Genomic DNA, 15,846 nt, shown 5'->3' with positions numbered 1-15,846 from the left:
TAATGTTCAATATTGACCATTCTGTAAATATTTATTCAATGTAAATTGTTGTTGTTTATCAATAAACTGTTGTATTTGATTTAGTATTTCTGCTTATTAAAATATTGTGAATAGCAAATATAAACTGAAATGGTGCCTTGAAGCACCCAAGATGGTTCCAGACCATTTTAATAAAAGGGATCCCCAAGAATCCTTGAGGGTTCCTCAGAGAACCTTTGCCCTTCATTAAGCGGTGCCTTGAGTTTCCCCTGAGGGTTCCGCCTGCGTGGCAATGTGAAGAACCCCAAATGGTTCCTCAAAGTACCTTTAATTTTTACAGTGTGTAGTCACTTAGCTGTTTCCACATTGCGGAAATCACAGGGCTCTAAATATGGACTCAGTGCAGCGGGAATACAAGTTTTAAACGCAAAAACAACAAAACTAGCGGTCTGTCACTATGGTTACAAGCGTTATATGAGAATATAATACAGACTTGAGTTCGGTTGCACATTTATACAGACAGTTTTCAAACTGTGACTGTAAGCCACTGTGTGAACAGAACATTTCCATATTGACATATGCAATCGTCAATCCCCAACACTATGAACATAGCCAATGTATCTGAAACTCAGGTTAACAGCGGAAGCCAGTAAACACAAGTAACAACATTCCAGTGTCATCTCGTCTTTCTGAGTGATGAACATGACACTCCGTGCATGCAGAGACACACAATGAGAGGCACGGCCGAGTCTTTACCTTTAGACACACTGCACTCCGGCAGGTGCCAAATCTCACCTTCAGTGTACCAGCAGATGGTGGGTGGAAGCGTGGGATTGTGGTGATTGTGTCCGGGCCGACACACCTGCTGCCATTTGGGGGAAAATGAGCACCTGCCCTAAGCCTTTTTCGATAGAATTAGGGATGTCAACAGATTAATCGCGATTAATCACATCCAGAATAAAAGTTTGTGTTTACATAATATATGTTTGTGTACTGTGCATATTAATTTTGTATTCATAAACACATACATGCAAATTTGTATAAACATTTATATTTAATTTCAATTATTGGTAAATATAAATAAATACTAGGGGTGTAACGATACACTCAGCTCACGATTCGGTACATATCTTGATGCTGGGTTCACGATATGATACACATCTCGATATTTTGAACAAAATTCAAAAATGAAACTGAAATTCAAATAACATTTATTTTCAAAATATTAACAATTTCAGTAAATTATTTTGTTGCACATACAACTTAATAAAGAATTTTAACATTTTAAGGCTTAACTGAAATTAGAATTAAGATCAGTGTCAATTTTGACAGCAAATTTTGATTTAGGTTTAGTCACAGTCTTTTGACTAAAATGCAATTTAGTTTTAGTCATCCCAATTTATCATAGTTTTAGTCTATTTTAGTCTACTAAAATCTATCTGGATTAACTCATTTAATTGGTGTAATTAAATGTTCCATACAAAGATTGAACTGTTTCGACATAATTTACTTTACCTTGGAATTAAATTAAACTAGGTCTTTACCTTTATTTTTCAGAAAAGTTTAGTAACTACTGGATATGCATTGATGTAACACAGAGAATATTAGACCATGAACGACATGTAGCAGTTCATTCAGTCTCATTTTGACTCAATTGACTCGTTCGTTCAGTGAAGGGCGTGTTCATTCAGTACATTCAACCAATGAAACGCTATTGGCTCGTGTCTCTTTTGAAGCTGCGCTGTCTTTGCTTGAGACAATAATGAATGAGAAAAATCTTTCAAAAAGACATATTACATAAACTGTATTACATTTCTTCAATCATGCAAATCACATACTTGTTTTTTAGCATGCCATTCAATCTTTTAATATACAGTACGACTCACTTCATCGCTTCTCTGATCGGAACAGCGCTGGTTTGTCATGGCTCTGCTTCCTTAGTCATGTTTTTCTTGGTCCTGTAGCAGAGCCATGGCAAACCTTAGATTATTTGTGAGAAAGCCATGAGATGTTTGTTTTGACATCTCGTGTGTTTTCTCATGTCTTGTCATCAGCCCCGCCCCTCTCGTTTCTTGTATTGCTTTCCTCTCATGTCTAATGTCCCACACTTGCCCCGTGTAATTATCCCTCGTTTGTCTTCCCTTTATATACCCTCATGTTTCATTGTCCTGTGCTGGTGTATTACGTTGTGTATGGTTTCGTCGAGTGCCTTTCGTCTGCCATGTGCGCTGTGTTCCTGTTGTCTGTGAAAACCCCTGTCAAGTCGAGTTTAGTAAGACTTTAGTTTAGCTTTTGTCCAGTGTTGTTTATTTTAGTCTAGTCTTAGTTAGTCTACGTCCTGTCTGCTTCCTGTTATCTTGTTTTCTTGTTTATATCCCCATCGTGGGTGTTTGCTTTGTCTTTTTGTCTTGTGAATAAAGTGTTTTGTTAACCCCGTCTTTGCCTGCCTGCATTTGGGTTCTCGCCACGTATTGCGTGACATGGTTTCTTTTGGCTTACTTTATGTTGCATTTCACGTTATGCAGCAGCTCAAGTTAGCGGATAAATTAACATTAGCATTTAAAAACGTTTGTGCTGCCTTTGTAATGAGTTTCGGGGTGACTCGCCTGTAGTCACGCTTCAAGTTTGCTGCGTTTAACTGCGATTGTGAAGGAAAATATGACGCTTTGTAAACCACTTGGAGACACAGATTGTGTCTTGTGCTTCTCTCTCTACCGCATATGTGAGATAAGCACACGTGACGCGCTGGCGCAGAGTAGGTAGCGTCTTGACCGCTGAACGAATAGAATTAAACATATCGTAAAATATCCCCATCTCTCTACGATGCGCATCGTAACATTTTTGCATCGCGAAATATTGTAATACGAAGTATCGTTACACCCCTAATAAATACATTTAACTATTTCCAAAATATACACGTATGTGTATGTGTTTATTAATATAAAATGATATATTATACAGCACAATACCTAGACATATATTATGTAATCACAAACTTTTATTCTAGATATGAGTAATCACGATTAATCGTGTATAATTAGAATGCATTGGTGGAAACTGAATTTCCTATATTAAAAGTTTCTATGTGGTCTTCATGTCTTTTTTCTTTTCTGTCTGTAACTGTTTCAACGGTGCATGCACAATAATTATAAAGTTATAACATTACAAATATGTGTGAATGTCAATTTACTTCGCACTCACAGAGATACAAACGTATTTTGGTTTTTAACATTGGGGGACAAAGACACAGACGTTTCGGCTAATGCCTTGAGTGCGAATGATTCTGTATGAAGATCATTGTAGCGAGGAAGGCGGGACGAGAGCTGTGGGGCAGGAAGGCGGGGCCGGTGGCATGAGTGATAATGAGTATCAGCTGTACGCGCACCGGTCCCGCATGCCTCACGGGGAGCTAGGGAGCATAAGAGGACGAACGACAGGACTGCCGAGGAGAGAGGACCGGGCCCGGAAATGTTACGTTTTATTTATGTTTGTGTGGCCGGCAGTCGACCGTGAGGTGGCTGCCGGCCTTTTACTTCCGTGTTATTGTTTGTTTATTTTTTATTAAAGTGTGTTAAATGTTTGCCGGTTCCCACCTCCTTCCTTCCCCACGGCTCTCGTCCCGCCTTCCTCGCTACAATCATTTTTTAGATTAACGCACCACAACAACAGAAGAAAAACAAGAGTGCAATGCAAACGACTTGTGAATGTAAATTTAGGCCATAAACTAATATGATTTCGACTATTCAAATTTGGGTCAAGTAACCAGAATGGCAAAGATTTCACACAGCCTCTGCTTTTACACAATTATATAGGTAACTCTTGACTTGTATTGTTTGTGTAGGTAGTTCAATTAAATGTTTTCAACGGTGGTTTCACCAAGAGTTGCCAGCTCATTCTGAAACCATTATTACAATTCAGCGTAGGTTGAATAGGCTGAGAGTGAGATAACATTTATAACTTAACACAAACATGCTCTGAACAATACACAGTCTCTGCTGTCAAACTTTTACACCTTTACACCCAAGCAATTTGTTCATGTTAAAAGTAAAACTGCTTTGAGACATGACACAGCCAATCAGAAGATAACTCATGTTTACTGTACACTTACAGTAGATTTCAGTGTGGGCAGGGCTATCCAGCATGATAGTTCCGAAATAGAAACCAACTGACAGACAAAATGTCAATTGAAGCAGCCAAATTTGTTGACTTGGAAGAAAGTTTACATCATCTTAGGACACAATGACACAGTCTCAAGTTATTGTATGCGTTTGTGGGAATTTCTGGTTATCTGTGATTATTTGTGTAGCACCAAATAGTTTCACTGCAAATGCTAAAGTAACTTTAGTTTAGCATGTTTGACTAATTCTTTATTGCAGCTTCAGAAATGTTATCATCTTCACAGTAAGAATTCACCCACAGTAATAGATATACGGTACATGAAGGCCAAAACTAAGTATTCACAGTAAACTTAAAATCTTGAACAAGAATGATAGTACCCGTAAAGTTTGCAAACACACCTGAACAGACAGTTCAGGTTAACACGTGGTTATTTAAACACAGCGGGAGAAAGTGCCTACCTGTGTGGACTTGTCTTTCATGCAAGAGGGGTTGTGCAGGTGGGATTCGCGAGGCCACTGCCCTATCAGGTAGGGCCCGGTGATAGCACCCAGAGAGGAAGTCCGTCTGATAGCACCTGTGCTCCACACCTGTTGCGACTTTGACCTCTCAACTGTCAGAAGGAAACGGAAAGAGAAAAATAGAGGAACAGGTGAGTTTTGAGCAGGTGCTGCGGGGAGTATTTTCCCTACAGCCTGTTACCTGCACTGCAGTAGTTGCACAGATGCACAAATGAATGCTAAACACTGTATTACCAGATTATATAAAAATTTAAGTAATTTTCATGTAAAATGTATGTAAAAATACAACAGGACGAGACCTGTTTTTTGGTTAACAATAACCTTAAAATACACTGTGAAAAATTTTAAAAGATGAGTTGCAAAATAAACCCAACTTTGTCACTGTTTTCAAGATCTGTAATCTGTAACTTGTTTGGTACAAGTAATGAAAAATCTGATATTGAACAAGTACATAAAACAGTTGAGGTTGAAAATGGTCTCTTTATCCTGATTCACAGAGGCAAGAGTATACTATTCATTTATAAGTTTAGCTGTTGATTTAGCTGGACATGGTCACTTCAACCCAGTGCTTGAAGTGCGAAAGAAAAGGTTCCGGTTCTCTCTTGTGCATGTTGTCATAGGCAAATGCAGTGTTTCCCATTCATTGACGAGACTATGGCGGCGCACCATAGTCTCTTTTGTTCCGCCACAGTCTTAAAACGAGCCACATTTTTTTCTTATATCAACATAAATATTTCCTTTGAATTTCATTGAACTCTGCACCATTGTTTCGTTGCTGTGCCATTGTTCACAGCTAGACGAAATGCGTCCCCCTCTCTGTTGCTTCAGCGCAATGTGAGCAGCACACACACAAACACATATTGTACGTACGAACGCACCTCGCTCGCTACTGTTTCAGCTTTCGCGGTTGAAACGCAGACACTCAAACTGGCCAGGATTTGAGACGTCGCCAAGTCATACTGAATACAACATCGTTTGAGGCATAAGTAAAATCAAACTAATGTTTCAGTATTCACTGCAGTTTTCCACCAGTACAAACATGATTTTATCAGTGTACGACTGAGCAAACAGATAGCATAACCTCATGGTGTTAGCATCATTATGTTCAGCTTCCATATTATTTCCAGCTAAAATAGCAGTCTGCATATAGTGACCTTCGCCAAACACCATTTCTGTCGTTTAGAATGAGCAGCGCGTCTACACAAGGGAGCTGAAGTCGAGTCTGACAGAAGCCCGTCGTGTTTTTTGTACCTCCACAATACACAGGCTGTTGCAGCGATTAAAAAAGTTTTGTTTTTAATTGCAAATTATTCAAATTTCGTTTAGTTTCTTTATTAAGTTAATTTAGAGTATTTATATAGTGCTCCCTATAGCGTCTGCTAAATGAATAAATGTAAATGTATAACATGAATAACACTGTAAAAAAATCTACATTTAGATGCATAATGCATATTAAAGACCTTTATTCCTAAATTACTCACAGTACATATTTTATCACTATATGTGTCCCCTGGGAAACAACCTACAACCTTGGCTGTCTAGTACCTAAAGAAGCAACTGTCTTCTAAGGTAACATCCCATTTTAAACAGAACTGACTGATTTGAAATGCCTTACATATGTAGGTAGCAACTTCCAAAGCCACTAAACTCACATACTGTTCATCGGATGGGTTTGGGTTTGGCTAGGGCTTAGGGATGGGCGATATTATATCGTTTGCGATATACCGGTAGAAATTCCCCACACGATAGGAATTAGTCTTCCCGCGATATAAACAATAAATTCTAGTTGATGACGTATTTCTTTGTGAGACCCATTCACAGCTCATATGTGAAGCGAAAACGGGTATAGCGGAGGGCGGACGTGAAGCTGAGAAAGAGTTTGCACTAAAAGACGAGCTCTAAATCTCGTTTAGGTTAATTTATTTAATTTGTTTGTTAAGTATTCGTTGATAGTCATACTACGTTACACCACAACATTTAGTTTGGCTAAAAGTATTGCGCGTGTGCGCAAATTGTTTAATATGATTTCTTGCCTGTTATATACAGGATGAACGGAACATCCCGTGCGCAGCTCGCGCCCACATGTGCTTTCATAACGACACAGCGTGCACAGCACTGCTGCCTGTTTACATACAGTACAAAATGAGAGTTTGTATTACATTATTTTAAATACGTTTATGAGCTTATAAAAGCATGGATTATTTAATTCGATTTCTTTTATTCACATTTTTCTGTTCTCTTTCTGTAGCGCGAGTCATAGACGATTCAGTGTATGTTGCTGTGAGAAGAGAAGGTTCACACAGTTCAAGAGAGAGTGATTGACAGCGTGATGCGATCGATCGTTTCCATCCAACAATAGTATATATACAGTTTTAGGTATGTCATGATGTGTTTATTGAGCTTTAGTTCATTTAACTTTTCTTTACTACAACCTTTTGAAGTCGAATCTCACTATTATATTTTATATTTACAAAAATACTGTAGGTATATTTTAGGAGCTGTTTGATTTGGGGTAAGTTTTACTTTTTGATAATATTTGTTTTTCTGAGGGTCTAGACTACATGCAGCTACTATCACTTGACGCAAAAAACAGTGGTGGATGGCGTTATGGATATATCGTCATTTTTATCATTATCGCAACAAATACCAGGAATTATCGTGATAGAGTTTTAGGGCCATATCGCCCATCCCTACTAGGGCTACATACAGTTACATCTCAGTTACACTTTAGTTATGTTCAAACATGATAAAACTACCTCCAACACATCGCTTATCCCATATAGACAGGGAGAAAGGCAGGGCAACTGGTTCAAGGGCACGTAATCTTATCTAATCAGTCAGAGGGAGACACCTTCCTGGAGTGGATTTACTTCTCTCTGTGCTTCTATGCATGCATCATCAGGGCCATGGATCATCTTTATGGCTTTCAGAAGACAAACTCAAGTATCTGTGTACACAAGGCACTTCTAGGCAAACTGCACTCATGTCAATGTGAAAAGCAGAACCTTGGGAATCGAACACAATGCTAGTGTTGAGCTATATAAATGCTAGAATAATAATACTAAATGAAGAATACTAAATGCTAGTGACTGTTTAACCAGCAACACCTTGGACAACCAACCTTATTAAAAAGTTACATTATATTACAGTGAAAATGTTTAAGTGAGGCTTAAACAAGTTTGGATCTACATGGAAATTCGGCACAAAACAATTAGTGGAATTTGTTTCTTTGACCTGTTGGACACAAACATTTAGTTGCATTTTGTCTATTTTTCATGCTTCTGTGCAACCTCACAACTTGACTAGACTCATACCAGTTTCTAGAAAAGATCTGCTGGTCGACCAGCGTAACCTGTCCAACTGTCATAACCAACTCGGAAAACATGGAAATTCTTCACGAATCCAGACCAGCTGATGAGCTGTATCCTTAACCTACACTTCTAAAAATAAAAGGTGCTAATCGATGCCATAGAAGAATGATTTTTGGCTGCAGAACCTTGATGATGAAAAATGAAGAAAGAATGGTTCTTTTCAGAAAACTTTGACTGAATTAGGGCTGAACGATTAATCGAAATCGAATCGCAATCGCGATGTGAGATGTTGCAATTTGCTAATCGCAAGAGGCTGCGGAAGCGATGTGAAAAATAGGAAACGCGTCTGTTCCAAGCCCGCTTCGAGTGACATTCTTGCTAACCAACTGAGTGAGCGCACCTCTGTTATGCCTAATCAGCACTGCCCTAGCCAACTGCGTAAACGTCCGACATTAAAAAAACAAACAAACAGAAGGCAGGAGAGAGAGAGTGTGTGTTATTATGGCATCTGCAGAGTCAGATCGATCATAAATAAATACTAAAGAACCGTCCAATTCAGAAGACCGCGCACACAGCCTGTGTCATACTCGCGCGACTCTTCCCCGTGTTGTGCATCTCGCGGACGAGCCGTTTAAACTTGACGCACACACACAGCCTGTTTCATACGCGCGCGTCTCTGCCCCGCGTTGTGCGTCTCGCGGACGAGCCATTTAAACTTGATGCGCACACACAGCCTGTTTCGTAATGACGTTTATAGTACTTGAGTCCGGCTCCACATGGGCATCTGGCAATATGGACGAGGCTTGACGCACGCGCGCACCCTGTGTCAACACACGCTTATCTCCGCGTTTCAAACAAATGTAAATTCTATCTAACTGTTTTGCTAATTTCACTTGGATGAAATTAAACATTCAGCACATTTTCTACTTGTTTTAAAAAAACCCACATACTTAAATTATAACCCCGTCAAGGAGGGTATTATATATAAATCAGCCTATGTAACCTATGAACTATTTTAATAATTCACTAACACAATAGAAAATGTTATGGATTTAAGGGTTACAATGGGAGTTGTATTTGTTTTAATAGGAACTATAATAGTGTACACTGGTATTTGGATTCTATTGGTGTGATGTAATCTGGAAGTTGGGAACCAATTGAACAACAGTAAGCCCTATTTGAATAATGCCCAAAACACACTACAAAAATGAATTTTGTAATGGTTTTAATGGAAACAATTAGAATTTCTGTAATGTTTTTTTGTTGTTTTCTTTCAGCAGGGTAACTATACCCATACTGTGCTCTACACAACAATATTGAGCTGAAGCTTGACTTTAAAGTTAAAATCGCAAATCAAATCGCAATCGCAATGTCTGTCAAAAATATAGCAATTAGATATTTTCCCCAAATCGCACAGCCCTAGACTGAATGCTTCTTTGGAAAACAAAATGTGGTTCTTCTATGTCATTGTTGAATTTTTTTTAGCATCATGTATTAGTTGACAACCTGTGGTTACTTTTGCAATTTTGCATTGCATTCCACTGTGCACTTCAAGACTAGTCTTCATTCTACAGGGTTTTTGGGAGACCTGGGGGTCTTTATTATACATTTTCACCCCCCTACATGTCAGTCAAAAGGCCTCTTGGCCAGTCCTTAGCCAACTAAGCTGCTATAGAGTCCAGATGATCTGCAACAACAGCTATGCTTACAAGAAGAGGGGCTTGTGCAGTTAACCAAGAGATTGTGACATAAATTGTCAGGTTTTTGCAGCTAAAATGTTCATCAACACAGTACGTTGTATTAGGCTTTTCAACATCTCACTTTGTTGCAGGTTGCTGAATCTATTCACACCTCCCTCAATTAGATCATCATCATCGCTGTGTGTTTTCACCGTGTGAAGCCCACATCACACTAGCACAGTGAGAATCAAAAGAAAACAACAGACAGAAACAAAGTGGAGGAAATATTCGTTGGTTGATGTTTAAATGTCAGAGCCGGCATGCAAAATAGCCAACGGTGCAGAAGTTTAGCTCTAAGGATCCCGGTAAGAATCGGAGAATTACGATTTGAAAGCAAACTTGTGTACTAGAGACATGAGTGTACAGTTGCTATGGTAATGAGTGCAGGGTCATTCATTGCACAGCTAATGGATTACAGTGACCGTCCATTCTAGAACACCATATTTAGAATTGGCCCTTATCTCACTGTGTGCTTTTTAGGAAGTGCCGCTAGGGACTGAGTCAATGGAATACTGTATGTAGGTTAACTCTTGTTTAAACTACAAAGGGGAATTATATGTTAACAAATAAGTTGTATTTTATGGGTATTAAAAAGAAAGTATTACCTGTAAACGCTTTTTTGACATTGTAACTATTCAATTCAATTTTATTTAGATAGTGCTTTTTACAATGTTGTATTGTTTTAAAGCAGCTTTACAGGAAGAAAACAAAACAAACGGAAAAACCTTGGGAGAAAGAAGTCTCAGCCGGGAGGGTCAGGTCTTCCCTGACGTGTTACAGCTGCACTCAGTAACTGATTAAAAGTTACTGAGTGAATGTGAGCTATCTGCATATTTACTAATATGAAAACCAATATATAATGTAATAGTAGATTAGTGCTATCTATCATCAATGTTTTTTATAAGTATGACATTTAAAGGCTTCAGCAGTAGTTACGGATATTGACAGAGGGATAAATTGACACATAGCAGGATAAGCTGGTGCAGGATTATGCAGAGTTAAGCTCCATTCACACCACCAGCGATCTGAACTCACTCATTTTCAAGAGCTGCTGACTTCTGAGCATGAGCAAGTGTTCGTGAGAGGATATGAGTGTGTCCAGAGACTCCACACATCTGTGAAGTTCAAATTTAAGCCAAACCAGGACTAATTTTTTTACTACAAATAAGAGTGTGGCTCAAAAGATGAAGCAGTGAGAAATGCTGATTTCATACTGTGTCAAACATTGTGTTTAATATACTATGTGACTGTATCTATTATCATAACAGAATGTTTTGACTCTAAAAGTAGAAGGCAGAGGTGTTCTATTAAAGCGGACGTAACACACGCAGTTTCTGCCAACCTCATATTAATCTTCTTGAGTACCTATAGAGTAGTAATGCATACTTCGTATCTTCGAAGAGTCTTTAGTTTGATCGCATTTATAAAAGACAGATACTGCTGTACGATTATTTCCGAAAACAGGCAAGTCCTGAACGCTTTCAGGGAGGGCGGTAGTACAGCTCGAGCACACAAAACATCGTCGCATGATCCCTGCATAACTGTTGATTCACTATAAGTTTGTGTTGTGTAAATTGTGCAAGTACACGACGATTGCCAACAAAACACAGACATATGACTCAGTTTCACTTACTGCGTGTGGTTCATGACCGGCATCTTTTAGCGCTAGGACCGCTCCATCTATCAGTTTAAAACGATCTCCAAATCCAGCGTTATATCACCGTTTATATAACATTCATCACTGAAATGCAGTGAACAAACAAACACAGCTGAACTTCACGAACGCAGTGCTCTCTCTCTCTTGCTCCAGCTGGTTGACGTGTGCAAATGCTCCTTCTCCCACTCTCCCTGGTTGATGCTTGGACATGCTCTTTCATCTCGCTCTCACGGATTTATGTGTGGATGTGCTCTTTCATCTTGCTCTCGCGGGTTGACACGTGGACATGCTTTTCCGGGAGAATTGTCCAATAAGGGACTAAGAAAAGTTGTTACATAAGGGAATTCCATGTTCGAAAAAAACTTTCCGAAACCTACAGTATACGAACGCTTGGGGAGTGTATCGAGCACAGAAATACTACGTCACACGTCCAACTCATTTTTTGACAAGTTGACCATGTCAAGCATGAGAAGCCAGCACGTTTAACAGTGTAAAGAAGTCAGAATGCATGAAACACTGTGGCACCTCAACTTTAAGAAACCCAGCCTGACTTTTAGTACTGGTTTAAGCATTGTGAAGAAAAAACAACTGAATCACTACTTAACCACTAAATCAACCAATAGTGGACCTGCAAGGGTAATATGCTATGGATATCGTCTATTTTTTTTATTCATGAATTCAAGACATACACATAATAATCAATAATCTATTAAAAAAATAATCTAGGATCTGTAACAGGCTCCATCCCTGAATACAATTATGCAGACGAGAAGCAGGTAAATGGATGGATTATAATATTAAATCATTTTTCAAAAAATAGTTTTATTGGAAAAGGTTTTAAAGTACTAGTTCTCTGTGCGCATAACACAGTATACTCATTATAATCATAATGAATAACAAATCACACCACTCTCAGTACTGCAATGACTAAAATAAAAAAGCTTGCCATAGATCCCTATAGAAGTTGGAGAATTTATCAAGACTACATACACTTGGGTACCAGGTCAATAAAATAAACATAACAATATTAGTGTTTCTAATTTAGTAATGCAGACTTAATTCAGTATCTGAGTGGTGCCGACTGACAGGCGGCCAAGCCACAAAAAAACCCCCAACAGAAGTCAATATGACTCATATTTCAAATCTTCTGATGACATATGATAACTTAACCCTCCTGTTACCCTTACATCTGATAACATTTTTTTCCCACTGGCGTCAATTTGACCCCAGCAATTTAAACCTCCAGAATGTGATTTTTTTTACTAAAAGGTTTGTGTCAGGTAATTTATATCTTTGTTGAGTCCTTAAATAGACTCACACCCCCTCACCCCCCCACTCCCCATTCCTTGTACATCCAAAATACCTATTGCACAACTATTGACAAATTTGCAAATCACCATAAAATCTCACTAATTGGCCTAAAATTGGAAAGGTATATATATATATATTTGGTGTTTAATTTTTTTCCCTTTCTGTTCTTCATCATAAGAAGCTCAGAGAGAAGCTATGGCTATTTTTTATTTTCATTTTCCCCAACATGGTAACCTTCCTTTTTAGCAGTTCCTCACCCTCACCTGATGTTAAAAAACTATCACATGTAACGTGATGGCCATTCAATCCCTCAGCCATGTCTAGTACCACCCTCATGCCCTGATTTTTTTGGGTGCTTCTCCAGGGGATTTACCAGTGTACACCTGCATATTCCAGGCATAGCTGGACTGTGCATCACATGCGGCAAATATTATTATTCCATATTTGGCTGGTTTGCTTGGCATGTATTGTCTGAAGGGATAGCGCCCACAAAATGGAACCAGATATTCATCCACAGTGATGTGGGGGCCTGGATTATAAAGAAAGGGTAATCGCTGAACCCACTTGTCCCGTATTGCTGCGAGTTTGTCATGCTCTCGTCGGCCCTGTCTTGTTTCTTTGTTATCAAAGCATATGACACGGAAGAAAACATGGAATGTCTTTTGAGACATTCTGGCTGGAAATATTGACCTTCCAGTGTCAACATTCCAAAGGCTTGCTGTTCTTCTCCTTTTGACATGTACACTCCTGCCAAAATGAGCAACCCAATGTAGGCTTGCAAGTCAGTCACATCAAAGTCTTTCCAACTGTCCCCAAACACCCTCCTTCCCTCTAAGATTGTCATTCCAAGTATATCCTTTTCAATTGATGGTGTAATGAAAAGCTCAAATGCCGATTTTATATCTTGGACATGGCTGACAACATATCTAGTGGGCCCTGGAACCATTTTGATGACATTAGCAGCACTTAGTCTACCCTGTCATTCAAGTGGGGAGTGGGACCATAATTACTTTCCATTTTTGGAAGGTAATGTGTCTACAGGTGGTTGAGTGACAACAGGAGGGTCAACACTAGGAGACTCATCCTCATCTGAGGAGGATAGCTCATAATCAGGGTCCTCCTCAACATTATCGTCAGTCACATTCTCCTCTATGTCACTTTCACTGTGACAAAAACTCATTGACAGAAAACCTTTGCTTAGAGGCCGTTTCAATTGAGAAACCATAAAGAGAGAGCCCACAGAGCACAAAGAGAAATGGTTTAGAAGGCTTCTGTGCACGCTTTTATATGTTTGCTCCTCCTCTGTAAACCACAAGAATGATGTTTTCCTCTCCAGAATTTAGTTTTTCCCTCACCCATGGCACGGGAAATATCAAAGTTCTCATGAGAATTAGGATTCCCCCTACCCCCATGTCATGTCAACTATCAGTGGTTCTCGCAATACTACAGGTGTGGGTATGCTAGATTTTTTAATATAATACTGAAAATATAAAATTATGAAGAATATTATACAATTATAGCATGTTATAGTGACCTCAATATCACCCAAAACAAATGTGTGTGAAATTTTGAAATGTATTACGTTTTATACAGCTAAACGAGCCTGGGGTCAAATTGACCCCAAGGAACACTGATGCTTCAAAATGTGTAGAAGACATTGAAAAAATCACATCATGTTAATTTCGTGTTTGCTTAGTTGTTCCCATTAAATAAGTAAAAGTCATCAAATCTGAAGCGAAAAAAATGATGTCAATCATGTATTTACAGACGTTAAACATTGAATGGGGTCAAATCGACCCCTAGAATAATAGGAGGGTTAATATATAAAAACAGACATAAATAAATCAGACCACCATTATTCACTGTAAATTGTGTTGATTTCAGCGAATTATTTTTTTTAATTGTTTGAAAATTGGACTTAATTCAATAAAAGTAATTCAATGATTATTAGTTAATTAGTTATGATCAGATTCTGTATTGACATTGATAACTTGAGTAGTGTTGTTTTTACATTGATCAAATTTTTCAGTATCTAAATGCTTACTTACATACTTTGCTTTGAGAAAAAATCTAGAAAAATTCTAAAATCTGTTTTTCTCTGTAAAATATCTGGTGGTGGTATGGACTACAACGGTTTTGATATGGATTGGGTATAAAATGCATGCTACAAACCATCATCTCAGAATAAGTCCGATATGTCTGTTTACTAGAACTGTGACAACGACAGCTATGCTTATTCGCACGTCATGTCGGAATTGATAAAACACAAGGTCGTTGAGGTTGACTTGGTGCACGGTTCGACCTGCCCAAATGTTGCTCGGTGAGTGTGGAAGGCATTTGCTCATGGAGGTCTGGCAATGAAGTCCTTCCTCTCGGTCTGTTTTACAGTTTCCTGAGAGCAGATGGAAAGAGGCAGAGCGGAGTCATGCCAAAAACCGATTCGCTGACACCCCCGCAGCAGGGCAGGGTCGGTCGACAGATTGAGAGATGGAAAAGAAACGTCTTTCTATCATCTTTTCCTTTATCTGTTTGAAAACTGTGAGCGTGGAGAATGGGTAGCGCGTGTGGAATACCGTTGGTAAATGTGTGAGGGGTGAAATTAAAGTAAAATACAGTTCTGTGTGTGTGTGGGTGGGTGGACGAAACTCTGAAAGATCTTCTGCTATTATTAACACAAACACATTTTGACAAACATCATACTATGAGCTGTGAATGAGTTCATATTAGATGTGGGACAGGTGGTTTTGCTCGTTGCACAACGGGGGAATAAAGCAATTGCTAAGCTGCAGAACTGCAGCCTGCAGGTTATGATATCTTCACACGTGTGGAATTCTTTTACAGCCTTAATATGATCTATTCGGAAATTACAAACGTTGCTCCTCGCTTCTTGCTCTTCACTCGGTTATAGTGGGTAAAGTGAGGCGAGCTAACTTTATTTGGTGGGATAGAACGCATTAGCCAAGGTAAAGGCAGGGAGAGCCAATAACATCATCAATGCTGGATATGTGGAAGTTTCAGGCTTTTAGAGTAAATAAAGTCCCTGTCGGGAGTCGATTTGCATGGCAGAAAACACAGCCACTATTGTACGACGTCCATCAGCACAGACGGAGTTCTGTTGGGTCGAGCGAAACGTTTCGCGCAAGGAAACAAAAACTAACAGCGAGGCAGGGGGACATGCATATGTGAACTTTTCCCCTCTGAATGCGACTAAC

General features: G+C 39.0%; 1 protein-coding gene across 1 annotated transcript in view; it reads right to left on the bottom strand.

The window, feature by feature from the left end:
• glcci1a (glucocorticoid induced 1a) overlaps window positions 1–15,846 on the bottom strand; it is a 55,849-nt gene that overhangs the window by 32,431 nt on the left and 7,572 nt on the right. The window contains exon 2 of the mRNA XM_057354906.1: window positions 4,557–4,708. Within this exon, the coding sequence (XP_057210889.1) occupies window positions 4,557–4,708 (152 nt within the window). The remainder of the gene's footprint in view (window positions 1–4,556; window positions 4,709–15,846) is intronic.

This window comes from Triplophysa rosa, linkage group LG16 (genome assembly GCF_024868665.1).
Source record: "Triplophysa rosa linkage group LG16, Trosa_1v2, whole genome shotgun sequence".
Lineage (NCBI taxonomy): Eukaryota > Metazoa > Chordata > Actinopteri > Cypriniformes > Nemacheilidae > Triplophysa > Triplophysa rosa.
Note: the sequence above shows the minus strand (reverse complement) of the source record. Positions and strands in the feature narration are given on the sequence as shown.